Source organism: Lissotriton vulgaris, chromosome 2_1 (genome assembly GCF_964263255.1).
Source record: "Lissotriton vulgaris chromosome 2_1, aLisVul1.2, whole genome shotgun sequence".
In the NCBI taxonomy this organism is placed as follows: domain Eukaryota; kingdom Metazoa; phylum Chordata; class Amphibia; order Caudata; family Salamandridae; genus Lissotriton; species Lissotriton vulgaris.
The window spans coordinates 102,802,398-102,815,029 of NC_141687.1; the positions used below are offsets into that span (position 1 = coordinate 102,802,398).

The 12,632-nt window shown below is 46.4% G+C and overlaps 1 protein-coding gene across 1 annotated transcript in view; it reads left to right on the forward strand.

Moving 5' to 3' along the window:
• The window catches only part of WSCD1 (WSC domain sialate O sulfotransferase 1), a 335,167-nt gene that overhangs the window by 290,563 nt on the left and 31,972 nt on the right, over positions 1-12,632 (forward strand). The window contains exon 6 of the mRNA XM_086954536.1: positions 10,745-10,925. Coding sequence (XP_086810662.1) covers positions 10,745-10,925 — 181 coding nt within the window. The remainder of the gene's footprint in view (positions 1-10,744; positions 10,926-12,632) is intronic.

Consider the following 12,632-nt stretch of genomic DNA (forward strand, 5'->3'; position numbering starts at 1 on the left):
AGGCGATGGCCTCGGACATGTGTGGTCAGTCGGACTCGGGGGAAGGGGGTCATCAAAGGAGTGGTATTCATGCCGCGTGGACAATCGAGCGCGGAGGGAAGGCTTGTCAACAGAGGGGCATTCATGGAAGGAAAGGAGGTGTTGGTCAGGCGCGGCCGTGACTCCCAAGGACAGGGTCTTGCAGAAGGAGAAGGTTTATGACTTGTCCATGTGAGGGAGAAGGAGGGGGTCAGGGTGCGCGCAGGGTCAGAGTCGCACAGAGAGAGAGAGAGGTCTTATGACCCGTACATGAGAGAACAGGGGCAGTCAGATACAGCTGGGGGGCTATGTCAGCTGAGGCAAAGGATGCCTCTTCAAGAGGGAAATGGGGGGGGGTGCCTGGGTCAAGCAGGAGGGTTGCCTTTCATAGCAGGGTCGCGCAGAGTGCTGGGTTTCATGGTCTATGCATGTGAGAGTGGGAGGGGGGTGCTCAAATGCACGCAGGAGGGAAGCCGGGGATTTTATAAAAACGGACAGAGAGGCCATGGCCTAAAATGGCTGTCATGTACATATGGGCACGGGCTTTCATTGGCAGAATGATACGGTCAACATTTCAGGGTATACGTGGTGCCTACAGGGAGGGGGACGGGAGAGGGCAAATGAACGCCGCTTAGGTACATTAATTTTGCTAATTTCCACAATGGTGCATTGTTTATGCCGTCGCTGCGTCACAAAAGTAGCGCAACAACGGCATAAAAGTGTCGCAAGGGGCTTGTAAATCTGCCCCCAAGATGTGCTGCTTTGCTTGGCCACGGTTAAGACCAGACCGTGATACCAGCGCTGCAAGACCCCAAGATGTGGCTGCTGATCAGCAGAGTGTGTCTCAGGAGGTTTCCTAGTGAATGAACATCTATCTCCTCCCACAACCTGTGCCTCCAGATGTGAGCTAATGATGGGCAGCACTCATGTGTTGATAGACAGAGCCCCCTGGACCACAGAGGATAACGGAGCCACCATTAAACCCATGTCCACTACATCACCATCACACCCCAGGACATCAGATGTCCTTCTTGTCTGATAGGCACCGGTCCCTGAGAGAACAGTCTGCAAACACGCAGTCTGCAAATGTAGAAGGTACTTTGTTTGCGACAGAATAGGTCGTGGTGGCAGCGAGGAAGACTGAAAGCTGTAACCTTAGGATAACTTTATGCGCCCCTCTGTGCCGAACTATTCAGCTGCGCCAACCTCACTGTGCTTTGTTTAGTATTCTCTGCATAGTCCTTTCTTTCTGTCTGGGGTTTCAGCCTGCCAACCACGCAGGTGCTGTCAAGGCCGGAAAACAAGAGAACAACTGCCACGCGGGTCAATTACCGCATTTCAGCGACCACCGCCGACAATGCGAGCTGTCAGCCGCCGCGGAGGCCGGGGGGGCGCGCTTTAGTCATCCATTCTGCCTCGGCTGCGCACAATGCGCCCTTCGTTCATCCGTCAGGCCCTCGTGTTCGCCCGACGTGCAGACACCTGGAGATAATAACGGGGATTTAACTCACGACGTCGCGAGCGGAGTTGACTTTAATGCGCCAGCGATTTCCAAATCCAGGGAAATGCCTATAAAAGTCTCCTGCTCGCATTGTTTGCTTTCACGGGCATATTAAACTGTCAAATCAGTGCACATTTGCAAAATGATCTGAGAATATTGATATCATAATAATAGCGTTTTTCTCTTATATGCAACTCCAGCTGCACTAAAGTCTCTCGGCTCAAAATGCATAAGCAATTCTCAGCTCCGGAGAAATAAAAAAATAAAAAAATCAGCTCTCTCTGCCACTCTGTCTTTGCTGATAAAAATATTATGTTTCACAGAGACACACAAAAAAAATGCAGTCCACCTTTGACGATCCATGCTTGCGTTTGCAACTTGCTCACATATAAAGGCATTCAGTACCCCCAACGAGGGCAGACAGCATAGCATGTTACACATAAGTCCGTAATGCCTAGCATTATGGCTTAGAGCTGGCATGCTTCAGTGGCACATCTGTCCCAGCGAAACAACTGCAAGGAGCCTAGAGAGCAGTAGGGACAGGTGTCAGCAGAGGACTAAAATATGCGGCAGAGTTGACTAAATTATGCAACAAGACAAGGTAAATTAAGCAGCGCAATGAGGCATATTTAGTATGAGTATTACCTCATTATTTTTAAATTATTAAACATTTTAAAACTATCTGGATAACGGTTTCACCTCATTGGTACCACTTTGACAATCAAATACAGAAACAGGCGACAGAGAGGTGGGCAGTCACCCCTTCTGAAGGGTCTTTCACTGCGTGGCTAGATGTTTGCTACATGCTTAGTAACTTCTAATCCGTTTGAGAATTAATAAGGCACAACCAGACCATAAAAAGGCAAGAACAACTAGCAAAACGGATGCAGCTTACAACCTTAGGCAGAACTCAAATCTCTTCCAGTTCATCCACATACTTCATGTTTCATATGTTAACTATTTTACTGCCTATTTAGATCATCAATACAATTGTTTTTCTCATTAAAATAAGTTTTGTGACATGCAAAGAATGGATCTGAGAAATGTTTGGACGTAATTCAGAAGACTCCGATTCCCGGGTTTGCCCTCAAATTAGGCAGAATCAGTTGTCGAAGTGGGGAAAAAAAGTAGGGGAACTGTGGGTGGAGAATCAGGGGGCGGGAATAACCGAAGATTGAATCAGTGGGCGGAGTCAGGGGTATGACTAGAAATAGAAAACATACCACATTTTTGTACGTTTAGCATTTCACTGACCAGTTACTGCTTATAACGTTATTTAATTAAAACAAGGGATAAACATGTTTATTTGAGGTTTAATTCAGAAAAAAGCAAACACTCATAGGGAATACAGGTTTATGTAAAGCGTGTGAAATATAAGCAAGAACAACATGTTACCTAAATGCTTTTACTCTCATTGTTTAGAAATCCATAATTATTTTTTGTCTCAAACATTGAGGTCATGAATACAGGGCTCCTCCTGTACACATGTGCAGGGAACAGAAGAGAAAGGGACTCTTCAGGAGAATCTAGACTCCCGGAAACCCACAAAGGCTCCTTCATATTCATGTCAGCCAGCTAGCTGTTCAATCATAATATAGCAAAAAGAACAACTGGTGGACAGAATGCTGAACAATATCATACATTCACCCCAGTACAGAGATCTGGGCCTAAATCCACCGATTCTTTGCTCACCATGCCATTCCAGTTTGGACCCAGCCATATGCAAATCAGTCTTGACCCTGTGCCCCATGGGAACAGTCCAGCCCGAACTGCCAGGCCAGGTCCTCCCTGGACTGGAAACAAGCATCCTAGGACCGGTTTCGGGCTTTCAGCCCTCATCAGCCAGGATAGCTTGATTCCGGTGGCATGGAGAGCACAGGACTCATGTCTGAGCATACCTGTCCCACTCGGGTGACACATGCAAAACAGAACAATTGATGGACAGAATGCAGAACAATGTCATACATTCACCCCAGTTCAGAGATCTGGGCTTAAATCCATCGTTTTTTGCTCACCATGCCATTCCAGTTTGGACCCAGCCATAAGCAAATCAGTCTAGATTCTGCGCCCAATGGGAACAGTCAAGCCCGAACTGCCAGGCCATATGTATTCAAGTGTCCTTTCATTCGGTAACTGAACTCAAAGCAGTACCCACTGAACTATGCACATAACATATTGCTCTTTGATATGCATGGTATATGTTCTTTGCAGCAGGCATATTACCCCTCTGCCCCTCTGCACTACCTTAGATGAGTAAAACAGCCACTAGACGAAACATGCTCCCTACTCTGTCCAGCAGGTACATTGATCACCAAAGTTATCTTGGCACTTGCATTGTTGACCGAAACCTGCTGAATATAAAAAGAACTTTGCAGTGTTTTTAAAACTCCTGTACTCCTACAAAACCAGTCCAGTCCCCCCCAAACTAAACTGGCCCCCTAACCTTCAAGTCGCCCTGGGAAACGCATACTCCTGCCCTTTCACTGCTCCTGTCCAGTCAGTACTGCTGCTCATGCTCGATCAACACTCCTGCTTCATCAATTCCCCTGCCCCCTCCCTTCTCCTGGCCCGTCACTTCACCTGCCGTGTTCACTGCTCCTGCCCTGTTCACTGCTCCTGCCCTGTTCACTGCTCCTGCCCTGTTCACCGTTCCTGCCCTGTTCACCTCTCCTGCCCTGTTCACCGCTCCTGCCCTGTTCACTGCTCCTGTCCGTTCATCGCTCCTGTCCGTTCACCACTCCTGTCCGTTCACCGCTCCTGCCCCGTACACCGCTCCTGTCCCGTTCACTGCTCCTGCCCCCTTCACCGCTCCTGTCCGTTCACCTCTCCTGTATGTTCACTGCTCCTGCCTGGTCACTGCTCCTGCTCATGCCTAATCACTGCTTCTGCCCCGTCACCTCTCCTGCCCCGTCACCTCTCCAGCCCCGTCACCTCTCCTGCCCCGTCACCACTCCTGCCCCGTCACCACTCCTGCCCCGTCACCACTCCTGCCCCGTCACCTCTCCTGCCCCGTCACATCACCTGCCCGGTCACTTCTCCTGCCTGGTCACCTCTTCTCTCCTGCCCTGTCAAGTCACCTGCCCGTCATGTCACCTGCCCGTCACTTCTTCTGCCAGGTCACTTCTCCTGCCCGGTCACTTCTCATGCCCGGTCACTTCTCCTGCCCTGTTGCCTCTCCTTCCCAGTCACTTCTCCTGTCCTAGTCACTTCTCCTGTCACGTCACTTCTGACCTGTTCACTGCTCCTGCCCCATTCACTGCTCCTGCCCCAATCACTGCTCCTGCCCCAATCACTGCTCCTGCCTGATTACCACTCCTGCTCATGCCTAATCACCACTCCTGCCGCATTACTTCCACTGCTTCATCACTTCTCCTGCCCCATCACCTCTCCTGTCCCGTCATCACCTCCCCTGCCCAATCACCTCTCCTGCCCCGTAATTTCTCCTGCCCCGTCATCTCTCCTGACCCGTCACCTCTCCTGCCCCATCACTTCTTCTGTCCCGTCACATCTCCTGTCCCTTCACTTCTCCTGTCCCGTCACTTCTGCCCCGTTCACTGCTCCTGCCCCATTCACTGCTCCTTCCCCGTTCACTGCTCCTGCCCCGTTCACTGCTCCTGCCCGGTTACCACTCCTGCTCATGCCTAATCACCACTCCTGCCCCATTACTTCTACTGCTTCATCACTTCTACTGCTTCGTCACTTATCCTGCTGTCATCTCTCCTGCCCCGTAACCTCTCCTGCCCGTCACCTCCCCTGCCCCATCACCTCCCCTGCCCCATCACCTCCCCTACCCCATCACCTCCCCTGCCCCATCACCTCCCCTGCCCTGCCATCTCTCCTGCCCCGTCATATCTCCTGCCCCGTCATCTCTCCTGCCCCGTCACCTCTCCTGGCCCGTCACCTCTCCTGTCCAGTTACCTCTCCTGCCCAGTCACCTCTCCTTTCCTGTTGCCTCTCATGCCCCGTCACTGCTCCTGCCCTGTCACTTTTCCAGCCCGTCCCTTTTCCTGCTCCGTCACCGCTCCTTCCCCTTCACTGCTCCTGACCATTTACTGCTCCTGTCCGGTCAGCACTCCTGCCCAATCACCGCTCCTGTCCCATCACTTCTCCTGCCCCATTCACTGCTCTTTTCTGTTCACTGCCCCTATCCGTTCACTGCTCCTGCCGGTTACCGCTCCTGCCTATGCCTAATCACCGCTCCTGCCCCTTCACTTCTCCTGCCCCATCACTTCTCCTGCCCAGTCACCTCTCCTTTCCTGTCACTTCTCCTGTCCTGTCACTTCTCCTATCCGTTACTTCTCCTGCCCGGTCACCTCTCCTGCCCTAGTACCCCTCCTTTCCTGTCGCTCCTGTCCCCTCTTCTGTCTGGTCACTGCTCCTGCTCAATTCACTCTGTGTACAACATTAACAAATTACACAGGCTGTCAAGTTCCCCACATACTCTGTCTGGGGAAAGCTCCTCTGTAATCACTGGCAACTCCGATCTCACTGGCACTTGATATGCTAAAGGCAGAGGGTGGGCGCATTGTCATTCGAAAGGGGATAATCAGCCTCAATCGGAATGACAATGGGCCTGCCCTCGGTCTGTGCGAGCTCATGGGGGGCGGGGGCTGCTGCAGCCTCTGGAGTTCACAGAGAAGTGCGAGCCGCCCCTGGAATCTAATGAAAAAAGTTATCGTTTTAAAGTCTGACTATTCTTGCCGTCCCGGGATGCTTTTTTGAAAGTAAGAAGTAGGGGAACGGATTGAAATTATTTTTAGAAGTAGGGGCACGCCGTGCCCTTCCGTTCCCTGCCCACTTTTACCACTGGGCGGAATAGATGTGGTATTTACCACACAAGATAAATATCATTAACCCGGAGTGAGGTATTTACCACGTGTGGTAGATGCCCCGTATTTGACTTTTTAACTTGCAAATGAGGCATAGCGTGCAGAATCGGTATTTATCACTCTGGATTACATGTGTTTGCCCTATTCACAGGCCTTTTTCCCAGCACTATCAAGGCAGGTTTGAGGGGTTGATAATTCTCACACAACTTGTAATTTCGATCTCTGAACAAATATCTGTTTCCACAGTGATTGGAATTTAACCCTACGCTTGTAATCAGGGCCCAAGCAGGAAGATTAGGTGGTATATATAGCACCTGATAAATAATGATCTTCTGGGAAACGATGTTTAGCAGAAGCAATAATTCGCAGAAATTCTATATTTTTGGGAAATAAAATGTGGATTTTATTTATTAAAGCACAAAAATCCACATGTTATGAAAAGTAAATTTTTCGCCTATTAAAACCCATCAGGTTTCACCTGCCAAAATATAATGATGGTTGAGGTATCTAACACACCAGGTAATCACCAGTTGCTGTAAATACCACCCAACTCATCGTTGTTACCCAAAGTACTCGTCTGCGCTTCTTTTTTTTATTTATTATTATTAATTTATTTTATTGGCATTTTGAGAAATATACAACCATCACATTCCTTGGCATTCAATATCAATATTAGGTATACAGACTGTGTACACAACCACAACATTAGGAGTACATTGGTAAAAGAAGCATCGCTTGTATATGACAAAAGGCACCGTCCACCATGCCTCACACCTGGGAGCCCAGTTACTGCATATGAACTGACCACCTGCCCATCGTCCGTGAAAGCGCCCGTTGGTCACTCCACCAGAGGACACTCTATCTCGTAGCCTGTGGTGTGTCTGTGTTGATCAGTCTGCAAGTTGGCGTCAGCAGTCCTAGCCAGGGCGTCTCCGCTCACCTGTATGTTAGCATCTTCATCCTCCGTAGTGTCGCGTGTCTGTCGTCTGTCGAGGAACAGAGACCAGAAATTTTTGGGCCTGTTACGGGGTGGTAGTAAGTCATTATGTAGCTCTGTCAACGTGCTGCAATACGTCATTTCCCTGGACCATTGTGCTAGTGTAGGGGCTGGGCCCCGCATCCAGTTGCAGGCGACACATCGTCTGGCCAGAAGGAAGGCCATATCGACCAGTCTTCTGTACATCGGGCGGAGTGGCTTGGAATAGCCCAGTATGGCTAGTAATGGGTCAGGGGTTAGCGTCAGCTGCGTGATCTCGTTTACTTCTTTGTACACTGAGTGCCATAACTTTAGGATATCTGGGCAGGACCAGGCTACATGTTTAAAGTCAACTAACTGATCCCCACACCTCTTGCAAGTAGAGTTATCCCTCAAACCATATCTATGTAATCTTTCAGGGGTGTAGTAAGTTCTATTTTGATATTTAAAATGCAGCAATCTATGGTGAGCATTCAGAGATGTCTTCCTCGTACTCGTGCAGCAATACTGCCATATATCTTTCCCTAGTTCTATTTGCAAGTCAGCCTGCCATTCTAGCCTCGGCTTGGGATAATCCGCCGTCCTCTCAGAGAGAGCGATACGGTACAAGTTGGTAATCAGTTTAGCAGGGGTCTTAGTGTTGATAATGGATTCAAAAGCTGTAACTACCGTGGGTTCCTCCATATCTTCCCCTGATAAGGCCTTGAGAGCATGTCTCACTCTAACTGGAAGCACGACAGCAGGGAATGGGTACCGGCATCAATCTCAATCTCACTCCAGCTGTTCTTATCTGCTATTCTTAGCTTGGTGTTGTGACCCCCAGCACACCCTTCAGCATCCCTGCTCTCCAGGGTCATGAAGCCAGAGGCATGGAGCTGTAGGAGCCAACTTTTCTCCTAGTTGCTTCCACTTCTAGTTCTTCCTTTTGAGTCTCAGCTCTAAACAAGAGACTATATGCTTGAGTCTCGGGTACCTCTATGACTCCCACCCCAACAAGGTCTGGTTTTCTGAGCTCAGAAATGTCCCCATCCTTTAGGCAGTACTTACTCACTGACAGGCTGATGAAAAACCAAATCTCAAAAAACATCCATCCCCAGCCTCCTGAAGGTAATGTTCACTGCACCATGAGGAAAGAATGAGGTCAAAGGTGGATTTGTTGCCTAAGGGCAAAGAGAGAAAACATTTGCTCAAAACAAGCTCCTTCCCCATTCCCCAGGCACTGCGCACTGAACGAAAACAAGCATTGGCAAAGCCACTAGCTCTGGTCTTTGCTAACCTGAAATTATATATGTTGTTGCAACCAAATGCAATTAGTAATAAAAGTAGTAAAAAATAAAAATGTTGTGATCTAAAGATAGAAAACACAACAAGATGATGGATGGAGTGCTGAAACTTTTCAACCACTCACCCCCAGTCAAGAGTTCTGGGTTTATTCCATCGATCTTTTGTGCACTATGCCACCCCAGTTTGGACCCAGCCATATGCAAATCAGTCTTGACCCTGATCTCTTGGCTGGGGTTAAATGTTTGATTTGTTTTACATTCTGTCCATCATTTGTGTGCCTTTTGTTATCTAAAGATGGCGCGCACATGTTTACAAAAAAGTTAATAAAATGACTCCTTGCAAAAATAAACGAAAAGAAAACAAGAAGTGAAAGCAGAAATGAAACAAAGATTGCCCCGCCAGCCTTGGCAATTAATGGAACTACTTTTTTTGGTGGTTGTCCAAATATACAATAGCAAAATGGTGTCACTCACAGTGCTAGAGTGCCTTCGACTTAAGTGGGCTGAATAATTTCTCCATGTTTCCATGGGGCTGCTTTAAAATGTGACCAACACTTGGACAGAACAATGGATGAAGAGTACTGAATGAAATCCCCTGTAAGAATGTGTGTATCTATTTTGATTTAATTTGTTTTTGGAAAGAGGCTGGTGAGACAGCTAAATCTGTTTCTATGTCAGATCAAAATACCAGCTCAAAATGTCCACCTTTCTTTTCCTCTTCTTCACAGGCATTTTGTTTAAAAATGTTAATTGATATAATTTATAGAATTGACGATAACAACCTCCAAATTAAAGTATATATATATATATATATATATATATATATATATATATATATATATATATATATATGGTAGTGAATGAAACTTTTTGGATACCTTACGTGCGTGAATTCGCACTCTTCAAGAGACCAATGTAAAGACTTACCTTCACAATATTTCGGTAGTCAGCACACTGACTGTGATACTCGTGTGCAATATATTTTCGTACTGGAAATTCTAGTATGCAACCAATCATTGTTTGTGAATGAGCATGAGAATAGAAGTGGTGTGGTCCCAAACTGAAATAAATGCTAAAAAAAAAACTTTCTGGAAGGACTAATAACACTCTGCTTAATTTGTGTGAATGAGTATGGTGAATGATTAAAATTGGATTAGTGAATAAGAGGTAAGGTACAAAAGTAGGCCTGGGGGAAATCCTAATTACACGGGTGTCATTTTGATAATTTCTTGTAACAAAATGTAGGAAAAATAACAGAGATTACGCCATTACGCCATGTTGTGTAATTTCGTGGATACATTTTATGTGAAAACCCATTCAGGTAATATTTTAGCAGAAGTGGCTTTTCTTTTAACATGCATTGTTGACAAACGTTTAAGGTAGATTTTTTGCCCAATCGGACTAATTGGGTAATTCTTGAGCCCAAAACTACAAATCCCAACTTGAGCAGCAGTATTTGAACATGAGCAACCGCAAATCACCTCAAAATTATATTGTGGAGTGTTATTTATACCTGAATGGACCATTTGGGTAATTTTATGTGTGAGATGCATTTTGCTAAATTATCCAAAATTGTGTGGTCATTTTACATAATTACACTACAGCAAATTGCCAAGTTCCACACATCCCTATACAAAGGGGAGAAACCTAACATGGTGATGTAGATTAACTCTAATAGCTATTATGAAATGCTTATGAAGACTGTGGTAGCTTTGTGTGCTTTGCACTATTAGAATGAGTTCAGTTGTTAATGAGCATCATTTAAGGACCAACTTGATCATACGGCTCCAAACCATCACGGGTAAAACTGATTAAATGGTTACCAACCAAGCTCTACAAATGGATTTCAGAACTTACGCCGCTTTTATCGGCAGAAAACTGCAGATAAAGCGGCAATAATGGCCTTGATAATATGCTCTATGAATTCCAATCGAAGCCCATGTTAGATGTGTTCACATCTAACATGGGCTTCGATTGGAATTCATAGAGCATATTATCAAGGCCATTATCGCCGCTTTATCTGCAGTTTTCTGCCGATAAAAGCGGCGAAAATGTATCGCCTGTCCTTGATAATATGCCCCTTAGTCTGTTCTAAGACACCTCCATGTTATTCATGCAAGGTTTTATTTTCTGGCAGGAGTTTCCCCTGGCCATCATGAGAGAGCTGGATTGTTACTGTGGCTATCGAACAATGAACTTTACGATGAATCACCCAGAAGACGAGTTGCACTGCTATGGCCTGGCGGTGAACGGCAGTGTTCATGCGAACACCCCAAGAGATGAAACCTACTGCACTGTGTACCAGACTCCGGTTCAAGGTTAGTGTTTCTTCGATATGTGTTAGACCATGTGTTTGGCCTTTGGGAAGAGGCTGGTGGTTAACCCGTTGCGCGAGCGCGTCGGCCAACGGCCGTCGCAAGCACTACCTGGGTAGTGCTACGCATGTCCGTTGGTGGACGCAGCCCTGCCCACTCAATGAAACTCCCGCACCGCAGCGGAATTCGCGCTGCGGTTAAGGAGTTAAGGCATGTGATATTGCAGGAGGTGTTGGATTGCCCAATGGCTCTGTTAGTTGTTTCAACTCCAGAAGCACTGTGAACTGTAAAGCGGTACCTACTTGTGTTGTATAATAGGAGAAGGGTATTTTGTCATTTTGCATACGTTCTGATGTCAGAATACAGTTGTAAAAAGAAAATGGCATCATAATCAAAGTATCTTTATTCGGCCTAAAAGACCATAAAAGCACAAAGTAGAAAACAGATTACAAACAGATCACACGCAATAAAAGCAAAAAGATAAAATACTAAGTTGCACTTAATCATTGCCTTTCCATGTCGTCATTACGGATTCACTCTGCATACATTTTCCTTAAAATCCTCGCCTGAGTAATAAAGTTCAATCCTGCATAACAGATTGTTGGAGTCTCATAGCATTGTAAAAACAGCAAACCTTCTTGTTGTGTTTTAAAACAGTACCCTACTAAAATTGGACATAAAGACTGATTCTAAAAGCAGAATATTAAGTGCAGAATAGCATAAAGTGCTTAGTGGACTGTATGGACACTGTATCACATGGGCAGTGGAGTAATGAAGCAAACCACGTCCCAGTAAAGAAAAAAACACCAGGAAATGAATCATATTTATTCAAAGGTGGGTTAAATAAAATGTAAGTTCTGGTGCTTTAAGCAGTATGTGCCCTGAATACCTTAGGGCAAACAAGCAGTTAGGTTACAGCATCAAACTACCTTTAAGTGCAATGAGGGCTCTCTTTCTACTGCAGGGAGGAGGAAACCATGTCATGTTGCACCAACACCTACATCTTCCCTAGTTAGAACGGGAGAACCTGCCAATTCCATTGGGATCCGCCCCCCACATCTTTTCTTGTGCATTCTCTATGTGGATGTATCTGCTTATATGGCCTGGTGGAGCTGCAGTGGCCAGCTGTGAGTCCATCCCAATCCATCCTTGCCCGTGTCTTCAAGTACACATAATGGCTACTTCCACCGCAACCGACCTCCCGACAGCTGCACCATGTGCCACATGTGAGCATGCACTAAGGGAAGGGGGAGAGTATTATTGCGCACTGCGTGCTGCTTCCAGGCCTTCTAGAACCACATTGCAGCAAACCATTATAGTTTAGAGGCAGTGCTCTAGATCAAATAAGGACACTGCATCCAGTCAATATTCCTTTCATTCTCGGATTTGTAGGCCAGTTTGTATATCCTGGAGAAAAAAAACTGCATTGTCCAGAGTAAATACAGAAAAAGTCTGTCAGAAAGTAGAGGCACCCACTTATTATATTGAGTAATGGACCCTCCCTCAACAACTGTTCAATAAAAAGAATACTGTGAGACATCTCAGAGTCCTGGGCCTCTACTTGCAGTTTCACTATATGGTCACGGATTCCACAAGACTTCCAGCATTCGAATAATCAGCACTTGGGGGAAGATTTTTCTATATAGTATCTTACAGATATGCCAAGCCAAGGGTCTTGTATTTGTGGGACAACAATGCACTATGACACAT